Genomic DNA, 27,779 nt, shown 5'->3' on the forward strand with positions numbered 1-27,779 from the left:
ATTCCATATTAGGGATCATTAGGAAAGGTATTGAAAATAAAACTGCTGTTATCATAATGTCGTTATACAAATTTATGGTGCCACCGCATTTGAAATACTGTTATGGTCGCCTTCCCTCAAAAAGGATATTGTAAGCTGGAAAATGTTTGGAAAAGGGCAACGAAAATGATCATGGGAATGGAGTGACTCCCTTATGAGGAAAAGTTGCCCCATTCGGTATGTTTAAATTTAGAGAAAAGGTAAGAGGTGACATGATAGTGTAAAAATTATGAATGGCATGGAGAAAGTGAATAGAGAAAAGTTTTTTTCTCATAACACTAGAACTCGGGGACATCAAGTGCAGTCGAATGTTGGAAGATCCAGGACATACAAAAGTATTTGTTAAACTATGAAATTCACTCCCACAAGAGGCAGTGATGGCCACCAACTTGGATGGTTTTAAAAGAGGATTAGATAAATTAATGGAGAATAAGGTTATCAGTGGCTACTAGCCATGATGGCTATGCTGTGCCTCCACAGTTGGAGGCAGTATGCTTCTGAATACCAGTTGCTAGAAACTGCAGGAGGGGAGAGTGCTCTTGCACTCAGATCCTACTTGTTCTAGCCACTGTGAGAATAGGATGCTGGACTAGATGTGCCACTGGCCTGATCCAGCAGGCTTCTCTTACGTTCTCTTATGTTCTTATGATCTGTCCTGCTTTCTTTGTAAAGTTCATGTGCAAGTAAATGAGATCTATTGCAAATACCTCCTTGCAGGTATACTCCTAATTTAGGAAGTCAACATTGAGAATATTCAAATCCACTATTTCCTTCTTTTTTTCCCCTAGAGACAATTGCAAGGCCATGCCAGATATAATTTTTTGTTAGCTAATGCAGCATTTCACTCTTTTAATATATTAAATAAATGCTTCATTTTTCATAGGCATATAACTGTACAGTTTTACATCTGTGGACACTCAGAAGAATCTTAGGCTAGGAGTAAAATTACCCAAAGTATTTAAATTCCATTTTCAAAGGAGAACCAAATAGCCAGCCCTAGGATTGCTCTCCCTGACTGTTGCTCCTGAAGTGGTTTACTGACTGATATGCCCCAGGGCAACATCACAAAACACGACATTATGTTGGCACTGCAGGTGGATATGTGCCGGCAACAAATGTTCAGAATTGGATTGCTAAAGCATCTAAATTTCATCTAAAGCCAATGCAGTGTTGGCTCCTACTGGAGCGCTTTGAGTATTGGACTGTAAATCTCTTAAAACATTTCTCCCCTTTTTGTATCTCTTTTTTGTGCTGGCTATCGAGGAGTCCTTTGCTTTGAGTCTTTTAATCAATGAACAATAAATTCCAGCTGAGAGAGTAGAGTCACTCTCCTTAACATTCCCAGCGGGCCCAGTGCCCTAAGGGAGAGAGGAGGAATGCAACAACTCTGGCATTCACATTTTAGTAAAGATGGATTATGATGGTCTGTGTATAAACAGAAGAGTTTACATACAATGCAATAAGACCATATTATCTTCCTAAATAAAATGCTATATAGTTTCAGTTAATCTAGTATTCTGTTGGCAAAATGCTGTTATAATTTTCCTAGATGTGTGCATAGGTAAATTAGTAGTGAGTGATTATTTGCTGGAATTAGAAGTGCCTATTTTTCATTTTTGTTGAACCTCAATCAATGTTGCTGCCTTCTGGGCCCACAGAGTACTAAATGGACTTAATGCAGTGTATCCAAGAGACTGCCTCCATTAATGTTCCATCATGAGCTTTGATATCAGATGCCTTCTCAAGCTCATCTGTGTGCCAAATCAGGACTGCAGGAGCATGCAGAGAGCATTTTGGCTGCATCTACTTATGGTCCTGGTTCTCTGTTCTTCTCATCTGCAAATTCACCAAAGCCCAAGTCTTGATGTCCTCCAAAAATGGTGTAAAATCTTTCTATTCAAATTGGCTTTGGTAGCCAGTAATAAAGTGAGATAGGCTGAAGTGGGATTTAATCAATATAATTGGTGGTTCATAATAAATATATTGTTACTGACCTCATGCGCTTAGGAGGGAAGCTAAAAAAGAAATTATAAATACATTCAGAAGGTATTGATTTGCCCCTTGAGCTCTGTTACTGAATATTTTGCAATCTAATGATTCACAGAAACGACTCCCACAATAAACACTGCAATTCTTTGCTTACTTGACTGAAGCAAGCTCAATTGAGTTCCATGGGGCTTACTTCTGACATGTACAGGATTGCACCGTAAGTGATTTAAAAATTGTACAGAATTAAATGTGGATATTTGTGATTCAAATCACTGGTTGACTAAGATATGCAAGTACTTTCTTGAATCTGAAGAAAAAAGGCAGGGCCATAGCTCAGTGGTATAGCACATGGTTTGAGTGCAAAAGATTACAGGTTCAATCCTTGGCATCTACAGATGCCTGAAACCCTAGAGGGCTGTTATCAGTCAGTGTAGACAATATTAAGTTAAATGGAACAAGTGTCTGACTTAATAAATGGCAGCTTAGTATATGCCTATGTTCCAAAATGGATATGTTTCCCATTTGCCTTACAGAAATGCATTGCTCCCTGCAGGTGGCTCAAGTTTGGTCTGAAAATTGTGATGGAGAAGCAGTATTTTTCAGTTTGCCCAAAATACGGGAACACGGAAAAATGATACATTAGAACACACGAGAAGGAACAATCTGAGTTGTTGTATAGATGGACTTTGTAGAATTAATGGGCAGGAATGATAATAAAAACACATAATATAACTAGATGGCCTTATGACCCCTAATTAGGTCTATAGCTTTGCAAACAATGACCGTGATAAGGGTAATAAAATGTTTTGTAACAGATCTTAAGATGATCACCTTCAGGGAAAAAGGAATTATGTTCACCTTGATTGTGCTCACTGTGGAAGGCTGTTGGCTGTTCCTTTTGAGGTTTTTTTGCATATTATACTGTCAGGAACTGATGATTGATTATGTCATATCAATAAGATAAAAGCCCCTATAGGTAACTCATTGATACTAAAATAGCATAGCAGAAAGAGTGTTCGAATGTAGTAAGAGGACAGAACTTTTGCAGTATTTTACTGAAAAATATTATGTAAAATGACTGTGTTCATTATAACAAACACACAGTATATCAAGACTCCATTGCCCTTTCAGATCACATATTAAGAGAACCAGCTTTCTTATATTTTTACCAGGACGATCATCCAAAAATAACCTCTTCTGTAGAATATAGTAAAACAGTAGCAACCATGAATCTAGCTAAGATACAGAAAATAAATTTTATAATACAATTTGTCATAATTTTTTATGGCATTCTAATTGATGTGTTTATTTAATTAAACACATTTATATGCCACTTACTATTTCAAAAAATCTCTCATTGTGAGTTCAGCAAACACACAAGGCAGATGGTGGAGATAAATACACTAGCTCTGCCATGTCACTCTTCAAATCGTCCTCCTTGAGTTGGAGGGCTAATGTATGAAGCAGGAAGCCTCTTGTCTTGGTAGAGGAGCCCTGTGCATTTTAGAACTCTGATTTTCTAGGTTTCAAAAACGTGAGGACAGGAGGCTCACCACTTCACATTTACTCTCTGCTCATGAAGGACAAAGAGAGCCAGTGTGGTGTGGTGGTTAAGGTGTTGGACTACGACCTGGGAGACCAGTGTTCGAATCCCCACACAGCCATGAAGCTCACTGGGTAACCTTGGGCCAGTCACTGCCTCTCAGCCTCAGAGGAAGGCAATGGTAAAACGACCTCTGAATACCGCTTACCATGAAAACCCTAATCGACTTGAAGGCAGTACATTTTCCATGAAGGACAATTGAACAGTGGTGGGAGTGGAGCTAGTTCACCCATCCAAATAGCCCCCCTCACATGTTTACTGAACTCATTTTTAGAATGCCTGAAGAGAAATTAATTGTTGTAGCAGACACCTGTTTTACTCTGTCTTCTGACAAGGTGTCTAGAGGGACATGAGAGGGGTGGTTGTTGAACAATCCATTTAGTTCAGTATCCTGTTTCCCATAGTGGCCAACCAAATGCTTTAGGACTGTCAACCAGCAGGACACTGAGTTAAACAGTTGTCAGACCTACTGCTTCAGTGGGTCTATGGTAGCAGCTGTGGCAGCTGCTAGTTAGATCATGAAACCACCTTCTCCCTATGAAACACACATAGGTTTGGTTGCTGGGAATATCTTTTGTGAAAATTGTGTGCTAGATTACAAAGATGGTGTCCCATTCTGGCCTTTCAAGCAGCACATGGGAGCTGTCCAGGCAGTGTCAGCAGTCAGCATGGACCAGTTGTACAGTATATGAGCTGTCCAGAAAGTAGCTAGATTAGGAACAGGTCTATGGAGGGTAATGCATCAGTAGTTTCCAGGCAGCAACTGAGGGTTTAAATACTCAACTTGGCTTTTCCACTCTAATAGTCAGATCCTGCCATGAACATAGTTATGATAATGGTATCAAATAATACTCAGATGTGAGATTCCTCATGTTTCCAAGAGAGCACTGTGCCATTGTGACTGAACTTTGGTTTGGGCTCATTGTTGTTAGGTCTCCCAGTTCTGCTGGTTTCTTGGGTGGGGTGTAGTCTATAGATGAACAGGGGCACTAGAACTGGCAAGTCCCAGGTTTAATAATCTGTGAAAGGGCAAAGAAATTTGTAGTCGAGTTTTCTGAACAGGTGTGTATGAAGGTATGTATTGGAAGGAATGACCAGCTGTATAATAAAGGAAAGAAAGTGGCCCAAGACAAGACTTGAATTTCCTTACTTAGGATGAACAAACGAACAAACAAACAATGGCCTCCTGTATTCTTCATGATAAGAATATCACAATATGTAGTGCAAAGACATCAAATAGTGAGACAAACTCTCTCAGCTTCAATGTAGTTTTCTGCTGGGGCTTCCAGTCTGCACTGATTTTGAAAACTAGCATTACTTTGGAAAGTTGTTTCTTTTGGTCTTTATAGTGGCGCAGACTTTTCAGAGTATTTGCAACCTGGGAGTCAACATCAGGAAAGTCATGGTGTGTGGGAAAAGGAGAATAGCAGGAGTTGTAGAACACAAAAGGACACAAAAAGGTGGACCAAGTTTGACAGACATTTATGAAACAGCATAGTCTAAGGACACATGATACAGACACCCTGCTGAAGCTAAGTAGGTCTGGGTCTGGTCAATATCTGGATGGGAGACCACCTGAGAATGCCATGTGTTCCTTGAGTTCCATGACGGAAGACAGTTGGGCAATACATGTACTTTTAAAAAAGCAACAACACTTGATCAGTATGTGGGATGATGCAAAGGGAATGGGAATATAATTCAGGGGTATCTCCCATGTGACTGTTACAGAGGTTTATTTCGTTCTCACGACACCATTTACCTTACAGTCTCCCAGACGCTATGGTATCTATTTAAAGTGAAAAGTCACTTTCTTGATCAACAGATTTTGACGCTTAATATTTCTTAAGTTTTATCTCTATAGTCATGATGCATGGATTGTGTCACAGAATACTTTAACTTGCTTCAGTCTTGAAGTCAGTGGAAAATTTACTCCCAATGCAAATAGTAGCTTCAAAGAAGTGATTTTCATCAGGAGCACAGCAGGGAAGGGAAGTGTTAAATTCCCCCTCCCTGCCTGCTGTGATTCTGATAATGATCAGCCCTTTCCACTGGCAGCTGCTATTTGCATAAAAGAACCCTTGTACAGCAAGTGCAAATATTCATTTACTATCAAACTAGCTTGGCCTTTACTTGCTGAAGAAAATGTCAACTAATTTCTAGGAAATAGCATTATTCTCCCACCCTCTAGGAATAGCTCGACCAGGGCCTTTGCCCAACATTTCAGGGACTGGAGAGCAATTGTCTTTCAGAAGGGTGTGATTATTTTATTTATTTCTCACATCCCTCCCCAAGTCTTCCTCCAAGGAGCTCAGTGTGATATGTTCCCACCCCCTTTTGACTTTCACAAGAATCCTGTCAGATAGGTGTAGGGTGACAGATGATGAATGGCCAAAGGTCACTCATTGAGCTTCATTGCTGAGTCAGTATTAGACCAGATAGACCTGGTTCAAAGTCCAGCAGTACTGACTACTACTAGCCAAAGTGGTGCCCTCCAGATATTTTGGACTACAACTCTCATTGGCCCCAGCTAGCATGTCCAAGGGGCATGGATGATGTTGTTCACAACATCTGGAGGTCTCTCTGTTTCCCCCTGCTCTGTTATGATTAAGGCAGAGTGTGTTATACGATGGGTGGGCTCTTGGGGTTCCATTTTGAGCATTTGGCAGCACTGAAGCCCCAATCATCCTGAGGAAGGTACCAGTAATTTCACCCACTGTAATAAGAGTGCTGCATTCTGAGTCATATGGTGAGTAATAGTATGGTATATATGTAAGTGGGATCCTCCTCCCCATTGTTCACATTATTTTTGTCTGCAATTCCAGGACTATACTGTTTGTAGACAGCTTTAGAAAAAAGCATTCAGCTCATTGGTCTTAGACAGGAGAAATAAAACAAAATTACCTTGAGGTTTAAGTACATTCAATATATTAACTGGAGTGCTTTTGGCATTGGAAATATTAGTGAAAGGGAAAACTAAGCTTGCTGGCTTGCAGAGCCTCATCTGTGGGAAAAACAGGAGTGAAATAACAATGCAATCCTGTGCATGTTTACTCAGAAGTAAATTCCATTGTGTCTAATGGGGCTTACTCCATAGTAAGTGTGTTTAGGAATACAGCCAAAAGTACTAATTAGAACCAAGCAGGTACCCAAAAGTTGGCAGTTTTCCTTAGGAAAGCAATATTTTGCCTAATGACTTTATTTTTGCATGCATGATATGATGACTATCCTTCTCTTGGAACGGCAAAGAGGGAGCTTCTTTTCTGTTCTATGGAGTTAATACAGAAACATGTAGGGAATATGCCTTCCCTGTTCTCTGCATTAAGCTGCTGTCTTTTCACAATACAATTTTGAACACAGAGAATTGCAATTTTCTTCCTGCCACTTTCACTGTGGCAGAAGTTTGTCATATATCTTTTAAATAAAGACTAATGATGCAGTTTAAAATGTTGCCCTTATAAAGAGACACTAGCTCTTTGTATTGCTTACTATATTGCTGGAGATGAGAAGGAGGCTGTTCTCTGCCTCAGTAATGCCATTTAGGCAGAGGCTGCACATTGACACACTTGGGTAGCTTCTTGCGCCATTCCTGTCAGCAGGGAAGTGAAAGGTCAATGGCTTACAGATTGCTTCTCGTGATGTGGCAGCAGTTACAGTAAGATCTCAACTTCTTACAGTCTTCTTGACACCACTAGCTGGCAGCTTACTTGTGGAGAAGTGAAATACCTAATTATAATAAAATACTTCAGGCAAAAGTTGTACAAGTTATTGTGGCTGTTCCCAGAGTGCTCACTATTGAACAGTATCAGTGATCATTTAGAGCTGCTGTCTCTAAAGGGAAAGGTGATGGTGGTGGAGATGGTGATGGAGGAGGAGATGGCTGCTATATCTTATTTAATGATTTACATTTTTAATCTGCTATATCCCAAAGTAATGTTCCATTAAAGTGCATGTAAAATAGTTAATTATAAATATATTTTTTAAAAAATTAAATGCATGTAAACATTGCATTGATGACTTTTCTGTAAGCTCAAATGGTGAACAACAAAGAAACTGAAACAACAAGAAAACAGAACAATATTTAAAAAGTAACTCAAAGTTGGCTTCACATCCAGCCTTGATTGCTATGTGAAAAGATCATACAAAGCTTCGGAAAGATGCTCAAGCTAGGAATTTGGCAATGCTGTTCATTCATCAACTTTTTGGGGACTTGTGTGTAGAATTAAGATTGTTGAAGTGTACAAATAAAATTAGAAAGCGTCAATTCAGTATACTCAGGCTTGCAAATACGTGTATCACACATGTACAGTTGTCAAGGAACAAGGAATGGTTGCAGTTTTCAGTTGAATGTAGTCAGTGGATTTCTTGATGGATAATGTATGAAATAGGTTGACGTATCTAGGGAAGGAGAGTTCCACAATTGTGGGGAGACAGACACATACTAATTCACATTCACATTAATAAATTTAATATTTCCCTTGACTGGGACTGAGTTTGTTGATTCCCATGTGGCAATATAGTCCAAAATGTCTGTGTCATCTATCAGATCAGGATCTGAAGAAACGTCCCACTTCCCAATAGGAAATATCAAGCAGCAGCCCAATTTTTGACAAACACAAATGGTCTTATGTCAGCTCTTTTAGCCTCTTCACTCTAGATAGCAAATTCAATGTTGCTAACTGCAGATACTCCTCAGAATAAGGACAACTGAAAAATACTAGAGCAGTAGTGGCTAAAATTTGGCCCTCCAGATGTTGCTGGACTACAACTCCCATTATCCTTGAGTGGTGGCCATGCTGGCTAGGGAGTCCACCAATATCTGGAGGTTGCAGGTTAGCCATCCCTATAGTAGAGGAAAAAACAACCCTCCTCAGTCTAAACATGTATGGCACCTTAAGATACTTCTGTGGTGTCTACGGGCTGAGAAGTGTAGCTCATGCACATTCTGCATCACTTCAAATCTTAGCATGACTATCATCAATATTACAGAACTTTGGTGTTAGCAAAGCTCACTCATCTATATTGTCCATCACTCCCATGCAGGGTTGTTTCTCCTTTAAATTCTTATGATTTAATTTACTGAGTTCTGGAGTAGAGAGACAAGGGACAGAGTGGCAGGGGATATGCTTACTTACAGAATGTGATGCTGATTCTATTTATGTACCCAAGTTTTGTTTACCTACTGTTCTTCTGATAATTCAATACACTTTTAATAAAAACACAGGAATGTCACCAAGACAACAAAGGCAAATAAAATAAAATAAATGGAATCAGTGGTTTTGAAAGTATGAAATCTATATTAATCTGAAGCACACAAGCCTTTAGCTCCAGCAGATATTCTAAACAGGGACAGAATCAACTATGGAGTGGGATTTGAAATGTAGTAGCAAGCCTTGTCTTTGACTCACACGTGTTGATTTTCTTGGTGCAAATATACAGCCCCTTGTTGTGTTTTCAGCCAGCAGATATACAGTGTATACATGAGTCACTCTGTTTGCACTGCTGATCAGTGCATGAAGGCCAGAACATGCCCACTAGTTGCAGTCCTGATTCCTCCTGCAAATATTGTTTCAAGCCTTATTCAGATGGTTTGTGTTTTTAAAGTGCCTGTGTGTTAGGAAATCAGAGCTGCTTTAGGGAAAAAAAGTTTTTTAGCTGTACATATTAAACAGGTAATTGTGAGAATGAAGAATTGCATATTTGTAACTGATAAAAAACAATTTGTTTATAACATCTAGATTAAAACTCTGGAGAGTGAGAACAATTTTATTATCAAGGTGCTGTGTTGAAACCCCACAGCGTTCTTATTTCCAAAGGTGTTAGAAAATAATTCATGCAATTTCCTTCCAATTAGAACCTCTGCTGGTGAGGGAAGGGGGGAACGTCTGAGTGCAGGATATATGAGCAGGGAAGCAGCCTCAAACTGATAAAAAAACTGTAGGCTTTTTCACACTATCAGCCTGAATAGACGCAGAGGCGAATTCAGTTGATTTTTAAGTGAACCTACATAGTTTACATTTCCCAAACCAATACACAAACCGCAACACAACCTTTCAAAATCCACACTTCTCTGAATTTTTGGGATGTAGTTCTCTTAAAAAAACCCTGCATACAAATGTGAAAAAGTACCAGCTTCACATTTATAACCTCGAACATTACTCTGTTCCTCTGTGGGTTGGTCAGCTCACAAAACCAACTGAAAATGGAAAAACTTGAGCTAAAGGGGAAGCTGAAATACTTTTATGGCCATGTGAGTAACTGTCTGAAGATGCTGAATGAATAAATCACTAACATTTAATCCATCCACTTACATTTATTAAATTGTGCTTGTCTTCTGAGAGAACTAACTATTAGAAGAAACCTAATAAGACAGGTTTCCTGTGTGCAATAAAGATTTAGTTATTTCTGGGGAGGACCATACAGAAAGCAGGCAGAGAAGGTAATTTGTACTGAATTATTTTGAAGAATGGAAAGTTCAAAACAAGCCATTACCATTTCTTTGCTCATCTTTCTTCCATGGAGCTCAGAACAGTGCCCATGAGTTTCCCAAGACATTTGAACTCAACCTGCTGAGGGAGAATGAGTAGGGCCCTTGTATGGAGCTCTGTGTGCATACTGGTGGTTCTGAGTCCTCTCTTTCCAAAATCAGACTCTGCCTTCTCACCTGAGAAGCTGTCTCTGAAATTCTACTAGGCCCTTTCAGGTATTCACCTTGTGCACTGAATTAACACATGCAGAGCAAAGGTGGAAGGCTCAGCCTCTCCCCCTCTCCACATTCATTCAGCATCTGAATGGAGCGTTTGTGTGCATAGCTATATGTGCTGAGGGATCTGCTCAGGCAAACAGGAACTCGATACTGGCAGGATTTCCAATAGAGATGGGTGGGCCAGCCTGTTTCTGTTCTATATCAGTTTTGCATATGCTATGTAATTAGGGATAGGATCCATTGACTATTGCCTCTTTGACAGCATTATGTTGACCTAACAAGCGGTATCGATTCAAAGTTGTTCTTTGTCTGCTATCCATTGCTTTTAGTGGTCCAATTTTTTTCTTCCCAAAAATATGATATTAATATCAACATTTTGAAAGGAAATACCAATAAATGAAAATAAATATCAATAGTAAAGGTGCTTTTTGTCCTCCTCCTCCTTTGCTGTGACTGAGTCTGGTCAGTTTTCAGGTAGCAAACGCAAACACAGACTGGCTGTTTTCCTTTTGGAAAGGAAAGTAGGAAAGCAGTTTTCAGTGCCCCCATCCTCTACCTTTTCCAAGGGAAGCCTAGAGTCCTTAATGTGGGAAAGACTCTCTAGGGTTAGGCTTGCCTCTTAATTATACAGCCACAAGAGTGGCTGTATACTATAGTCAGCATGTGGATTTTTTGCATTCCACAATGTTAAATCGAAAATACCCCCATGCCATTCTGATGCTTCCCATAAGCTCATTTCAAAACAAAACCTTACAAAACTTATAGTCCTGAACTCAGAAACACTTGCTTAACAACCCTCTAAATTTTCATGGCAATACACAAAACAGTCAGAGAGAATCGAGAGTTCAAAGTGTAAAAAAAGAGAGAAACCAGACCCCTATTGGATTTATTTCTGTCAAAGTTCTCATAATCTGTTGAAATTAATTAAAAATCAGCCATGTTCACAGAGTACCTGTAATCCTAATACTGACCTTGCCCCTGACCTTCATCTTCTGCAATTTAAAAGTTAAAAAAGTGCCTGGCTGAGTTTTAATTAATTTAAGAAATTTAGCATTGAACTCAATGATAATGCTCAGTAAGAACCAACTGTCTGTGTTCTAAAAGCCAGACTCACAGCTGCTTGGCTTGCCTAATTGGGGCCACACCCACACCAGACCTTTATTTCACTTTAGACAGTCCTGGCTTCCCCCAGAGAATCCTGGGAAGTGTAGTTTGTGAAGGGTGCAGAAAGGAGACTCCTATTCCCCTGACAGAGCTCCAGTGGCCAGAGTGGTTTAACAGTCAGCCACTCTGATTAAAGCTTTGTGAGGGGAACTGGGCCTCTTCTAGCAATTCTCAGTGCCCTTCACTAACTACACTTCCCAGGATTCTTTGGGAGAAGCCATGACTATCTAAAGTGAAATGAAGGTCTGGTGTGGATGTGGCCAGGGATAGCTCTGGTTTAAATTTGGATGGGAGGCTTCATGTGTCTGCTGTAGAATAAAAAGGTGGGGGAAACCTTGAAAAAGAATGATACTGTTCACATTGTTTTCCTTTTGGAAAAGAAAGGGGCTTCCCTTCTGCCCAGTGCCCACCCATCCAATCTCTCTCCTCCACTTCCCCCTTCCTCCCTCCCCTCCCCTTCCCTCTTCCCCCATCCCCTTCCTGCCTTCCTCCTTCCCCTTTCCCCAGGTCAGTTTTTATTTATTATTACTATTTATTAAATTTATATACCGCCCGACTAGCAATAGCTCTCTGGGCGGTGAACATAAAATAGCATAAAAATACAATGAATAACAAAATAATACTAAAATACAATCAACAATCCAATACAATAAACATTTTTAAAAGTAAATCAGTGTAACTTAAAATGCTTCAGAGAATAGGAAGGTTTTGACCTGGCGCCGGAAGGAGAGCAGAGTCGGCGCCAGGCGTACTTCCTCGGGGAGACTGTTCCATAGTTCAGGGGCCACCACTGAGAAGGCCCTAGATCTTGTCATCACCCTCCGGGCCTCCCTGTGAGTTGGAACCCGGAGGAGGGCCTTCGTAGCAGAACGTAGTGCACGGGCCGGTTCATATCGGAAGAGGCGTTCCGCAAGGTATCGTGGTCCCGCACCGTATAAGGCTTTATAGGTTAATACCAACACTTTGAATCTAGCCCTGAAACATATTGGCAACCAGTGCAAGCTGGCCAGAACAGGTGTTATATGCTCGGACCGCTTGGTCCTTGTCAGCAATCTGGCCGCCGCATTTTGCACTAGTTGTAGCTTCCGAACTGTCTTCAAAGGTAGCCCTACGTAAAGCGCATTACAGTAATCCAAACGTGAGGTTACCAGAGCATGTACCACTGATGTAAGGTCCTCTTTACTCAAATAGGGACGTAGCTGGGCTACCAACCGAAGTTGGTAAAACGCATTCCTAACCACCGAGGCTACTTGAGCCTCAAGTGAGAGGGAAGAGTCTAAAAAGACTCCCAGACTATGAACCCGGTCCTTTAGGGGGAGTGTAACCCCGTCCAGGACAGGGTATATATCCACCATCCGATCAGAGAACCCGTCCACCAACAGCATCTCAGTCTTGTCTGGATTGAGCTTCAGTTTGTTAACTCTCATCCAGTCCATTGTCGCGGCCAGGCAACGGTTCAGCAAATCGACAGCCTCACCTGAAGAAGATGAAAAGGAGAAGTAGAGCTGCGTGTCATCAGCATACTGATGACAACGCACTCCAAAACTCCTGATGACCTCTCCCAACGGCTTCATGTAGATATTAAAAAGCAGGGGGGACAAAACTGACCCCTGCGGGACCCCATATTGGAGAGCCCGCGGTGTCGAGCAATGTTCCCCAAGCACTACCTTCTGGAGATGACCCGCCAAGTAGGAGCGGAACCACTGCAAAGCAGTACCTCCAACTCCCAACTCCGCAAGCCTCTCCAGAAGGATACCATGGTCGATGGTATCAAAAGCCGCTGAGAGATCAAGGAGAATCAACAGAGTTACACTCCCTCTGTCTCTTTCCCGACATAGGTCATCGTACAGGGCGACCAAGGCTGTCTCAGTGCCAAAACCGGGCCTAAAACCCGATTGAAATGGATCTAGATAATCAGTTTCATCCAATAGCGCCTGGAGCTGGCCAGCAACCACCCGTTCCAAGACCTTTCCCAGGAATGGAACATTCGCCACTGGCCTGTAGCTGTTAAAAATTGTCTGGCTCCAAGGAAGGCTTTTTCAGGAGTGGTCTCACTACTGCCTCTTTCAGACAGCCCGGGACCACTCCCTCTCGTAAAGAGGCATTTATCACTTCCTTGGCCCAGCTACCTGTTCCATTCCTACTAGTTTTTATCAGCCAGGAGGGGCAAGGATCCAGTACCGAAGTGGTTGCATGTACCTGTCCAAGCACCTTGTCCACGTCCTTGAGTTGAACCAACTGAAGCTCATCCAACAAAACAGGACAAGACTGTGCTCCGGACATCTCACTAGGATCTACTGCTATAACTTGAGAGTCTAGGTCCTGGCGGATACATGAGATCTTATTCTGGAAGTGATCGGCAAACTGATTACAGCGGGCCTCCGATGATTCCATCGTGTCCGGAGGGTTTGAATGGAGAAGCCCCCGGACAACTTGAAAGAGCTCCGCTGGGCGGCAAAGAGATGATTTAATAGTGGCAGCAAAATGATGTTTTTTAGCTGCCTTCACTGCTCCTACATAGAGCTTAGTCGAAGCACTAACCAGCGCATAATTGTATCCGTCGGGAGTTCGTCTCCATTTCCGCTCAAGCCTCCTCCTATCTTGCTTCATCGCTCTTAGCTCCGGAGTATACCATGGAGCTGTATGAGCTCTACACAGGAGAGGGCGTGCAGGAGCGATCGTGTTTACAGCCCGGGTCATCTCCGTATTCCACAGAGCGACCAGGGCTTCAGCAGGAGCGCCAGTCCTATCAGCCGGAAAATCCCCCAGAGCCCTTTGAAAACCTTCAGGATCCATTAGTCCACCTATTCTAAGCATCATTGTACAGGCATAAATCCCAATGAACTCAAACAGCATGCAACCTCCCTCCTCATCCCCATCCCTTTCTAATCCCCTCCTTCCCCCTCCACCCTCCCCTCCTCTTCTCCTCCCCCATGGTCAGTTTTACCTATCCTAGATCTACGACCTGGGAGACCAGGGTTCAAATCCCCACACAGCCATGAAACTCACTGGGTGACCTTGGCCCGTCACTGCCTCTCAGCCTCAGAGGAAGGCAATGGTAAACTACCTCTGAATACCACTTACCATGAAAACCCTATTCATAGAGTTGCCATAAGTCGGAATCAACTTGAAAGCAGCCCATTTCATTTTCAAGCATGATTTCACAGGAGTAAATCCCATTGAACTCAATAAGCATGCAAATGATCAAACCTGCCCTCCCCGCCTCCTCCTTCCCATCATCTCCTTTTTGCCTCTTCCCTCGCCCTTCCTTCATCCCTCCCCCTCCCCTTCCAATCTCCTCCTTCCCCCTCCCCTTCCCCTCCTTCTGCTCCTCTCTCCCTCCTTCCTCTTTCCTTTTACTCTCCCCTCCCCCTGCCCCCCATGGTCCATTTTACCTATCCTAGCCATGATTGTACGGGAGTCCCACTGAACTCAATAAGCATGCAAATGATCAGATCTGCCTTTCCCCTCCTTCCCCTCTCCTCCTCCCTCCTTTCTCCTCTCCCTTCTTCCTTCTCCCCTGCCCACTCCAGCCCTCCCTCTCTCCCTCTTCTCCTCCTCCCCCCTGGTCAGTTTTACATATGCTAAGCATGATTCATAGAATCATAGAATAGTAGAGTTGGAAGGGGCCTATAAGGCCATCAAGTCCAACCCCCTGCTCAATGCAGGAATCCAAATCAAAGCATTCTTCCTTCTTCCTCCTCCCCTGCCCACTCAATGTTACCAAATTCTTCCAAGTTACACAGGAAGTGGATTGGACTGCGAAAGTTCAACAGAAATGGTGAAAAATTGGGAAATTGGGCAGCTATAGCGAATGCACCAGGGGAGCAGGAGACTTGACCTCCTCTCTGAGAGGCACGCTACCAAATTCTACACAGGAAGTGGATTGGATTGTAAAAGACCAACCCAAATGGTGTTTGCATTTTGACAAATTTGTAGGGCAGATCAATATCTCAGAGAAGAGGTCAGGTCTCCTGCTCCCCTGGTGCATTCACTATAGCTGCCCAATTTCCCTGCTTTTCAAAGTTTGATAGAAATATCTGTTGGCTATAGGTACGTTCTTAAACCACAACTTTTTTGCCTATTACTGAATCTCTATTATAGGCTTGGCTTGCGTCCTCTCGCTTGAAGCTTGGATTATGAAATGGAGGGGGGTGGGAGAGTATGAGAGAAAGGGAAACGTGTATTGCTGTGCTGGGCACAAATTCAATAGAAGAACAATATATTCAAGGGAATGTTCGAGGGGGGAAAAATTCAGTGTTGAGGAATGCCGTTGAAGTTCAGAGTAAACAGGATTGCTCTGTAAAATAGAAAATATGTGGATCATTGAAAGATTCGGTGTTGAATCTTAATTCAGTGGAATTCTTGCCCATCCCTAATAGGACTGTACAAAAAAATAAATAAACTATATGTACTTTATGTGCATTCTTCCCTTAAAATACATACTGTATGCTTTTCAACAAATTTCCTAAAATATGCCTTGGATCACAAAATTAAAGGAAGGGTATAATCAGAATTACAGCTGCATTCCAATCCACACATAATTCTAGGACCAGCAAATTAGGTTGGTTCACTTTAAACTTTGCAGTGAACAAATTTCTCTAGCATCTCTTGTTTCCACTCATATGGACAGAGCCTTTCATGCATACTGCTCAGGGCAGGACTAAGTCAGACTTGAGTGAGGTCATTCATTTCTTGTACCAGTCTTGTTTGGCTGCTGTACTCTCAGGTGTGTGTGTGTGTGTATGCCTTCCCAGCCAATTTTCCTTGCCAAGGATCAAACCTGAGAGCTTTTGTTTTCTACACCTGTACTAAGCTATGGTTTCATGTGAAGCCTCTTTAGTCCTCTTCCATATGACTGGGTCCATGTGGAGAAATACAGGGTAAAAGAGGATGTAATAGAAGCATGGTCCTAGGAGACACAGCAGCACCACCATGGGCCTTTTTTTCTGTCTGGCCTAGTGGCTGTGCTGTTGGGTTGGCCTGGATTCTATTGCTCCCATCTCCTCTTTTCCATTCAAAATTCTCATTGCTGTAGGAATCCACCACCAGCACCAAAGGTATGCTCTCCCTTGTGGAGACCATATGCTCATATCCTATGGTACACCAATGCAGCTTTCATTGTTCCTTAACCACTCTGTTCCCTTTCCCTTGCAAAAGCTTGTATGCCTCCCTCTGATACTAATACATATGCATTGCATGTAGAGTTATTAGCCTTGTGCATGTGGTCATTGACATCCTAACAGGACTCAAACACTTCTCCTGGGAAACATCTGTCTTCTACATGTGTACCTCTTGATTGCTAGGCCATGGAATGCCTCTGTCAGGAGCGATGCTGTGCGCTCTCCCCAAGGGCCTACTTGTGGTATTTGTGTGTGTGTGTAGGATGTGCATAGCAGTACCATTAAGTTATATTTCAGTATGTCTTTCACAGGGAATGCCTTTTTTAAAAAAAACACATTTTATTTCCCCCCAGATTTTAATATTTGATGATATTCTGGTTTATTCTGGAAGATAGTAGGGCTTGGTCATTAAAGTTCGTTGTTCATTTGAGTGAGTGATTGCTATTATAACTTTCTTGGAAACCAGTCTTACATATTTTAGTAGCTAGAAGGGGGCCTGTCTCTGAATATGCTGAGGATCGTCAGTACAGGCTTCTGTTCAGTTATCATACACAATCCTTATTTCTTCTACATAGAATTCATTAATGGACTGCTGAAACTGATCAGACTGAACAGTGCCTCCCAAATACATTTCATTCAATCAAAGGAACTTTTCATCCATTTATTTATTATTTGATTTATATCCCGCCCTTCCTCCCAGCAGGAGCCCAGGGCAGCAAACAGAAACGCTAAAAACACTTTAAAACATCATAAAAAGACCTTAAAATACATTAAAACAAAACAACTTTAAAAACATTTTAAAAAAAGCTTTAAAACATTTTTTTTTTAAAAGGGTTAAAACATATTATTAAAGAAAACATATTAAAAGCAATTCTAACACAGATGCATACTGGGATAGGTCTCAACTTAAAAGGCTTGTTGAAAGAGGAAAGTCTTCAAAAGGCTCCGAAAAGATAGCACAGATGATGTAATAGTACGAATTTGCATTACTGTATGGTAGTACTCAGCAGTCAAATGTGATCTGAATACTAAGATTAAAAAAAGAGAGGTCATAACAGGCTTTTTTTTGCAAAATCAGCAAGCTCAGTTTTAGATTAAGAAACACATGGAAAATGGTTATAATTTATACGTGATACAATCCAGGCTAGATAATTCTCACTCCCATACTTCTTCACCACCTTAAAGTTATGGAATTGGGGACCAGTTTCCAGCTGGAAGAACCATGAAATAATTCTGTGTAAAAATTTTTTTTAAAGAATATAACTGTGGTCCTTAATGTAGTATTAATTTATACATGTTGAAAGATAGTTGATAATGTAAGTTATAATCTCAAGGTCCTTTTTCATATTTAACCGAGCCATGAGCTATTTGGGTGACCATAGGCAAACCACTTTTATCAGTAATATTACTACTAATAATACTGGCCTGCGTTATAGGAAGATTGTAAGGATTATTGGGATAACATCCTTTGTGCTCTGAGCACTATATCAGTACTTAAAAAGCCAGTGTGTTGTAGTGGTTAGAGGGCTGGACTGGGACCTAGGAGACCAGGATTCAAATCTCTACTCACCATGAAGTTCACTGGGTGACCTTAGACCAGATGCTGCCTCTCACCATCACCCACCTCAAAGGATTGTTGTGAGCATAAATGGCGAGTGGGAGAACCATATAAGCCATCTTGAACTGCTTGGAGGAAAGGCAGGATGTACATGTAATAATAAATAAAAATACATACATACATACATACATACATACATACATAGGAATGGCAACATACAATAAGTAAGTGCCCTAAATGGGAAAAACATGACAGTCAAGTTGTTTGTTATAACCCTATGAATAATAGCTTTTAATTTCTTTAAAACAAAGTTTCTAGACCTCACTGTTGTAGAGAAAACCTCAAGAACATGATGGCATTGTATGTCCCAAGAAAGCTTTCCCAAATGCAGCCAAAGTAACTAAATGTAGCCGCATGGGGGTGCTGTGACAGTGATTGTTTCAAGTCTCTATTATTGCATGGGCAAACTGTCAAATGAAGGAGAGAGGCACCTACTAAGCCAAGGTATGACAGAGGTCAAGCTGAGCCAGAAGCTGGGAATGAACAATGCAAAGTTATTTTTTGAAAAAGCGTTGAGAATTCTTTTTTCATGTTACTTATTTTGCCACTGTGATCATTACCTTTTGTTACTACTGTTGTTACTACTACTGCTTACTATTGATACTTGTCAAATAATTATATGATGAAAAACACAACTACTATTTATGTTTTTGGCAGACCTATTTTGTAGCCTCCCCCTCCCCCAGTCAAATGTTCAATTTACCCAGGCCCCTCACAGGATCTTAAGAGATGACTGCTATTGGCAAGCAGAATAGGTGAAGAAAGGATGCGTGGTTCTTATACTTCACATAAGACAGAACAAGGAATGGGAAATTGGGAAGAATGTATGAGTTGCCCACATGCTCTTAAAGGTTTTTTGATATATCATGAAAGAATTGCATTGTGTTATGTTTTGCTTGTTGTTGCTGAGCGAGGCAGTGATGTCCTACCAGTATATTAACAAAGGCTCCACTCAAAATTTATCCCATTAACCTATTCTAAATCTTTGCACACAAAGAACGAGCTTGCTGGTGGAACGCATGGGTGAGGGAATGGGAAAACTATTCTAAAGCAAAGTAGTTACAGTTAAAAACATTCTAAAACACAGTCACAGATAAAAATATTTTTCAGTGTGTGTATATATTTTATGCAGGAAATGAGAAATTAAGAAGAAACGGGGTTGCTTTAATAGTGGGAAAGACATGATCCACTAGAAAAGACAATCATGCTGGGAAAAACAGAAGGGAGTAGAAAAAGAGGAAGGCCATACAAGAGATGGATAGATTCCATAAAGGAAGCCACAGACCTGAACTTATAAGATCTGAACAGTGTGATTCACGACAGATGCTGTTGCAGGTCGCTGATTCATAGGGTTGCCATAGATGACTTAAAGTCACATAACAACAAACAACAAACAACAAACAGGAAGAAATTGATGACACACCAAAACAAGATGTTCTGATAATCATGGGGGATTGGAATGCAAAAGCAGAGAACAGAGAAGAACTAGAAATTGTGGGAAAATGGGGCTTAGGAGATAGCAATGAAGCAGAAGAAAGACTTATTGAATTCTGTGAAGCCAATCATTTGTTTCTTACAAACACATTTTTTGAGCAACCAAAAAGACGACTTGCATGCGGACATCATCATATGATCAATATAGGAATCAAATTGATGGTATAATTGGTAGCAGAAGATGGAGACGTTCCATACTATCTGTGAAAACAAGACCAGGAGCAGACTGTGGTACAGATCATGAACTGGTAATATCGAAAATCAGAGTAAATCTAAAGAAATGGCGCCCCGCTCGCCGTGCAGCTGACGAGCGGGGTAAGGTTGCAGGTGGGGGTGAGGACGCTGCCTCCATCTTTAATGAAGGCAGCATTGTGCGTCGCGCTTATGACAAAAGCGCGACGCGTAACGTGAGGGGCGGGGCTGGCAGGACTATTTAAGTCCCACCACCCCTCATACCTTCCTCTCTTTGCTGCGTGACGCCCACCCCGCCCTCCCTCTTTCATGGTGTGCCCATGGGGTCGCTTCGGGGCCGAGTAGGAATTTTTATCCTGCCCACCCGTGTTGGCGGGCAGGTTTTTTGCCTACTCCACACTATGGGACTGGGAGGGAATCGGGTTAGGGGGTGTTGTGTTTAATAGGCAGATTTGGCTTATTTGGCTAATTGACTTATCCAACAGTTCATGCCCACAGGGCAATGTATTTAAAACCAAAGCGGGAAGGTGCGGGAAGGGAAATAGGTAAGGACAGCTAGGTGGCCCTCTTAGGCACCTTTGGAGGTGATTGGCAGTTCCGGAGGGCCTGTCTCTCAGGGCTTTACAGCTCTAGAGCGGGATATGGGCTGCTTCTGGAGCCAACTTATCCTCATCTACCCAGGGGCTATACGGTCCCGGGTGGGGATGACGTGGGAAGGCCCCCCTACTCACATTCAAGGTGTGGCTAGGGTAAAGGGTAAGCAGATGGGCTTGCCCTTGTCCCAGCAGGGGCTGGTCGCCCAAGAGCTGTGTGCTAAGCTACTTGCTTATAGACAGTTCCCGCACCTAGGTTTCCCTCTGCAGGTCACTTTAAATTGGGGTTCTTTCTTTACTGTAATTTAAATAAAGTGGCCCTTGTTCAACCCAAGCTGATGTGTCTGCGTTTTATTTCACCCATCAACTGCAACAACAACAAAGCAATCATAATGCCAAAATATAATTTAAAAAACATCCCAGAAGAATATAAAGATCAAACAAGGAACAGAATTGAGGCTTTAAACTTAGTTGACGGAGAACCAGAAGAACTATGGAGTGAAGTCAGAGACATAATCAGGGAAGAATGCAAAAAGACTTTACCTCTAGTCAGAAAAAGAGAAAGACCTCAATGGATGACTGAAGAAACTCTTAAAATGGTTAAAGAAAGAAGGAAAGCAAAAGGAAAAGGAGAGAGAAACACAGGACCCTAAATGCAATAATACAACTACTAGTAAGTAGGGACAAAAAGAACGATTACAACAGTTATTATAAAGAAATAGAAGAGGACAACAAAAAACGTAGAACAAGAGCCCTGTTCCAAAAGGTTAGAGAAATGAAAGGGAAATTTAAATCAAAGGTAGGGAAGTTGAATAATCAACAGGGGAACACACTGAGTGACTGAGATAAAATAAAAGGAAGATGGAAGCAATACACTGAAGAACTCTATAAAAGAGATGCCAGGATGACAGATTCATTCATGGAGGAACCATATGATGGAGAACCAGAAATTTTATAATGTGAGGTGAAAGCTGCTCTTAAAATACTTGGAAGAAACAAATCACCAGGAACAGATGGCATACCACTAGAGTCGCTACAAGCTACTGAGACTGAATCTGTCCAAATGTTGACTAAAATTTGTCAACAAATATGGAAAACAAAACAATGGCCTACAGACTGGAAGCATTCAATAAACATCCTAATTCCGAAGAAAGAGGATTCCAGGGAATGCAGTAATTATTGAACTATTGCCTTAATATCCCATGCAAGTAAAGTAATGCTCAAGATTTTACAACAAATATATGAAGCGAGAAATGCCAGATGTCCAAGCTGGATTTAGAAAGGGAAGAAATACAAGAGATCTTATTGCAGAGATACGTTGGATAATGGAACGGAGCAAGGAATTTCAGAAGAAAATCACCCTGTGCTTTATAGATTACAGCAAAGCCTTTGATTGTGTAGATCATGAAAAACTATGGAATGCTTTAAAAGAAATGGGGATGCCACAGTATCTGATTGTCCTGATGCGCAACCTATACTCTGGACAAGAGGCTACTGTAAGGACAGAATATGGAGAAACCGATTGGTTCCCAATCAGAAAGGGTGTATTTTATCACCCTATTTGTTTAATCTATATGCAGAACATATACGGAAAGCGGGATTGGACCAAGATGAAGGAGGTGTGAAAATTGGAGGGAGAAATATCAATAATTTAAGATATACAGACGATACCATACTGCTAGCAGAAACCAGTAATGATTTGAAACAAATGCTGATGCAAGTTAAAGGAAAGCACAAAAGCAGTACTACAGCTGAATGTGAAGAAGACTAAAGTAATGACAACTTAAGATTTGTGTAACTTTAAAGTTGACAATGAGGACATTGAAAATGGAAATGGACTGCCTTCATTGAACTTGTCAAGAATTATCAACACCTTGACAAAGTCATTAACCAAAATAGAGACAATAGTCAGGCAATTAGAAGAAGGCTAGGACTGGGGAGGGCATCTATGGGAGAACTAGAAAGGTTCCTCAAATGTAAAGATGTATCACTGAACACTAAAGTCAGGATAATTCAGACCATGGTATTCCTGATCTCTGTGTATGGATGTGAAAATAGTGGATAAGAGAAAAATCAACTCATTTGAATGTGGTGTTGAATGAAAACTTTGCGCATACGATGGACCGTGAAAAAGTCAAATAATTGGGTGTTAGACCAGAACTATCACTAGAAGCTAAAATGATGAAACTGAGGTGATCATATTTTGGACACTTAATGAGAAGACATGATTCACAAGAAAAGACAATAATGCTGGGAAAAACAGAAGAGTAGAAAAAGAGGAATGCCAAACAAGAGATGGATTGATTCCATAAAGGAAACCACAGACCTGAACTTACAAGATCTGAACAGAGTGGTTTATAACAGATGCTATTGGAGGTCACTGATTCATAGGGTTGCCATAAGACGAAATTGACTTGAAGGCACACAACAACAACAACAAAGAATGCTGGAGGAATATGTGCACATTTTCTCTTGGTTTAGAATGAATCTTGGGCACTGGAGTATAAGGCTTTCAAGCTCGTTGGCAGAAAGGTGTAGATTATTCCCTGCGAGAAGCATTTGCAATCAGTGCCAAGTTCTATATTACTAATTGTATGCTTGGATAAGATTTTTTTTAGATATTTGTGTGTGTGTGTGTGGCCCTGTTTCTTTGGTGCATCTATAAATATCACTTAAATTAATCTAACTGTGTTTGTCTTGCAATGGACAGAAAATGTTTCTAGGTGCTGCCTGTGACTAGGTAGCAAAGTCCATACTTGTGGCTAAATAGTTCCTAATTTCAATCCTTCTTTGTGGAATCCTAGTAGAAACTGAAGAATATTGCTTAGTTCATCTCTGGGAATTGCTGTTGAGAGTATGTCTTGCAGCACTTCAGCTTGCAGTATTCATAAGACAGCTCGTTTGCAGCTTGACTTATTTGTCCCATTGTTCAGTGCAAAATGTCAGTTCTTGATCTTTTGTGAGTACTGATTTATTATTTAATAGTGGCACCAGTTGAATTAGATGAGGGGAGAGATGCAGGATAATTACCACGGCCAGTCAATCCTCTTTCCTTTCCTGAGAGAAATAAATTATTTTTCATCCTGTTTAGTAGTTTCTACTATAGATTTGCCTAAAGACCAGATTTATTCCAAGTTGAACGTAGCCCATGTGACAAGTCAGGTGTTTGATCTCCCCCTCCCCCCATTTTTGCAGTTGCAGGGAAGAAGAAGGAGAAGGGAAAAAGGGCCTTCAGCCAAGTCCATGGTATGTCATACCTGCCAGATGGGCTGCATTCAGCCTGGTGAGCCACAGGTTGTGCAGGCGTGAGGTACAAGAAACAACACAAGAGTACTGGATATCGGGACAGGAAAGCATATTCAGTGTACATGTGGTTGCAATCAGAGTATGACAACCAGATGCTTTATGGTTCAAAGCAGATTTACTTGGAAATGCAGTCCACTGAAAACAAGACAACTCTTTTCTATGTAAAAATGTTAGGATCAAGTACTACTCTATTAAGTAGAAGTCATAGTAATAGCTGTAAAGTTAAAAAGAAGGCACTAATAATTAGAGTTTCCCTCCCCCCTCAAAAAAATTGGACCTGATAAGAAACAGGCAATCTTTCAGCATATAGAGGACAAGATCCTTCTTATATACTACCTCTGCTTTGCCAAGGCTTTGTTTACCTGTCAAATTTAAGATATCCAGGCCATCAGATTGTCTGTATCAGTGAGAGGATGCCAAACCTTTTACTAAACAGGCACACGAGGTTCATCAAAAGGGTAACTCCTGGCCTTGTAAATATATATATATTATTAAACTTCTGATCCATGACTATGTAACAAATCGGCCAGGAATTAAATGTTACCATAACTCCAACTAAGTATGGAAAGTGTTCTTCTTGTAACCATGTCTTCCAGTAAGAAAAGTATATTGCTTATTACATAGAATAAATATAGCAACACAGGCAATTTTAGTGGGAAAAATTGGGAGAGAAAGAGATGTGAATATGGCAGATGCTGGCAGCACCATGTACGAGAAAGTGCATGTAACTAGAATTTTCAGATATAGAAACATTATTGTACTGTATGTTTTGTACATTCAATATATTTTTTATTCCATAAGAGATTGGAGGCAACAATATGTGAAGTACACGTCAACATCTTGCTCTACTCATAATCAAATCTCTTTAATGCTCAGAATACATTGATATGCTTGGTAGTCATTGTCATCAAGCCCACATTCAGATATGCATTAAGCACGGCTACACTGCAGCACTCACAAACATTTGTGGAGCTCCTTTGATAAATAGGCTTTGACTAATGTCTCCAAGTTCCCCACTGTGCTCAAATGGAGCAAGGATAATGGTTTATACTTTCTCCTCCAAACAGAAGGAACGCCAGAGCCATAATGGAAACTTACAATGTCGGGGGGGGGGTAATTTTAGCTCATTACTTTTAATGAAAATCAGGTGAAGTCCTAGCCAAAGTGCCACAGAATAGGATTGCAGAGCCAGTAAATGCATTTACAAGGTTACAGGAGTGTGCTGAATGCAATACTCTTCTCTCGCCCTCAAAAATACGTTAAGGTTTTGGTGAAATAGCACCCAATGAGCTTGTTATATCTTTTTTGGTTTTGGTCTTTAGATTTCCCAGTTGATGACTGAGACTGGTCGAGAGGGACTGACTGAAGCCGCACTGAATCGCTACAATGCAGATAAACCCTCTTTATATAGCTTTCCTGGTTCCCAAAGCACCTGTGTTGCCAGTGACACGTCAACAGGCACCTCAGTGGCAGCCTCCTTTTTTGCCAGGTAAGATGGAAAGTTTGGTTGTTCCCTGTACCTCTGATGTGTCAGTGAGGTCTAAGGCAAGTACAGCTAAAGGACTGATAAAAAAGATTGGGTGATGGGTGTAATGCTATGTGATGAAATTTTAAGTGGAATGATTAATTGGATCTGGGTAACATGGGTTTTTTGCATATTTCCAATTACCCCTCCCCATATCAACTGTTGCTTTTAAAAAGCCACAAAAGATAAAGCCTGTATTTGCTTATGAATTTTCCTAGAACTTGAAATGTCATCTTGGCCTGTAGGAGCATGATGGCGGCTGTCCACTGCCAATGGGACCAAACAGTGGAATGGCTCACATTCAAAAGCACTGGACACGGGCTAAGCACATTGGGAAGTAAAAATGAGGGTCTTCAGTTGCCTCAACAGGTGACAGGGTGTTGGCCAGACAGAACTCGAGAGGCTAAAATCAGTTAAAAATGTAAATGTACTGCCCTCAAGTCGATACCGACTTATGGCGACCCTATGAATAGGGTTTGCAAGAGGCTGAGAGGCAGTGACTGGCCCAAGGTCACCCAGTGAACCAGTGAACTTCATGGCTACGTGGGGATTTGAACCCTGGTCTCCCAGGTCATTGTCCAACACCTTAAACACTACACCACACTAGAAATATTTATTTTAAAGACATCAGCAAAAGACCAGCAAACACATTGCTGTCTATAAAAGATATGAACATAGCAATATCAAAGAGAAATCAGCAGCACATTATACATGAATGAATCTTGGGGAAAGGAAAAATAAAGAACCGTATATGATTACATGGAAAAACAATGTAGAATATGAATGTGCAACTTAACAGTTTTCCATTGCCTTATTGGGGTACAGGGAGACTCACGAAGGATGCCCAGTGCTGCTAGCTATATGGGAAGAAAGTACAACAAATCTTGTCCTTTCTTCCCACAAGTGCATTGTTTTAGCTAGACTAAGGCCCCAGCTTTTCTGTTTCTCACACACTTTTCTGCCCTCCTGACAGGCATTTAGGCCTATTTCCATCATGAGCCAGAGTGTCTTGGTCAAAGTTTTTCTTCCATTCCATTCCACAGTTTCTGGGGTGATCACCTTCACCATACATACAGATTTGCCCCCAAATTGATCTCATTAATAGGAGGAGTGACTTGCAGCATCTGCAGTGAGGAGAGTGACTGGCTCCAATGGCAGCTCCCCTCACCAGACACTGCCATCTCAGCTGGTTGCTCTCCTCTCCCATGGATGCTGCTGCTAGAAAAAAAAAGGAAAACCGGAAAAAACTTTCACTCTGCTTAACAGAATACAACTTCAGAAAAACATTTAAAAGTAAAATAGTCAATTGTGAGTTTACAGTATTTGTAAACTTACAATTGAGTATTTTACCTTAACTCTGTGGTTGTTTTTTGGAAGCTAGAAAAAAGCCAGCATTTCCTGGCCAGCTGGTCAGTCACTTGAGGTGTGTCTGCACACTTGGCTCTCACTTGCAGCCACCAAACAACTGATAGGCAATGTTGATGCTCACTTGTACTCAGTTCCCTAACCTTGAAGGCTATAGCCACCCACTATTGCCCAGCAGATTATACTTGAGTTGGCTCTGCCTGTAGCTGATGCACAGCTGACCAGTAGTTTCATGAAGTACCTGGCCAGACAATTAGAACATGGTGCCAAAGTTTTGGGGCATGGGTTCCCTCAACCCAGGCCTACCAATGCCTTTGCCCTGCTATACTTAATTGGATGGTGTTAAGTGGATCTGGCTGGGCCTGTAAGAACAGGATGCTGGAGCAGATGGGCCATTGGCTTGTTCCAGCTGACTCTTCTTATGTTCTTGCATTTGCATGGGCAGGAAACTCACAACAAAATGATGTCACATCACATCTTCTGTATTACTAATCATTACCAGGGAAGACAAGAGGGGATGTGAGGCTGCCATTTATTGGTGAACATATAATTCTGGCATCTAGTAAATGGACTTGAGATGCTCTTTCACAGAATCTGAGAGACACCAAATCAAATCTGAGTTTACAACTCAGATATACTGACACTAGTGAAATTCAGAGCTGGCTGGTCCTGGATTAGATGAAATGGGGGTGGGGAAGAGATGGGTTATATGCACACTGAACACACTATACTTAAATACATGTCCCTTGTGTTAAGAGGCCTGACTGGTCTCCACCAGAAGTTGGGCATTTAGCGCTGCTGGTCCCATGCTGCAGAACATTCTTCCAGCAGAGACTGGGCAGGCATCTCTTGAAGGCCTTTTTATGCCAATAGGCCTTTGCAGATTTTTAAATTGATTTGCCCAGTTGCTTTAATGATTATTTGTACTGTTTTTAATAATGCTTAATGTTGCATAGTTGTCCTCCACCCTGATATTTTTTATGGTGGTACAGAAATATGTTTATAAGTAAATAAACAAGCCCATCAGTATTTTGCCAAGAGGCCGCATGTACACATTGAATAGTA

General features: G+C 41.3%; 1 protein-coding gene across 6 annotated transcripts in view; it reads left to right on the plus strand.

The window, feature by feature from the left end:
• KIF26B (kinesin family member 26B) overlaps positions 1–27,779 on the plus strand; it is a 406,835-nt gene that overhangs the window by 121,974 nt on the left and 257,082 nt on the right. For all 6 annotated transcript variants that reach the window (XM_061624637.1, XM_061624633.1, XM_061624632.1 and 3 more), the window contains one exon: positions 25,147–25,313. In XM_061624637.1, coding sequence (XP_061480621.1) covers positions 25,147–25,313 — 167 coding nt within the window. The remainder of the gene's footprint in view (positions 1–25,146; positions 25,314–27,779) is intronic.

This window comes from Rhineura floridana, chromosome 4 (genome assembly GCF_030035675.1).
Source record: "Rhineura floridana isolate rRhiFlo1 chromosome 4, rRhiFlo1.hap2, whole genome shotgun sequence".
Classification (NCBI taxonomy): domain Eukaryota; kingdom Metazoa; phylum Chordata; class Lepidosauria; order Squamata; family Rhineuridae; genus Rhineura; species Rhineura floridana.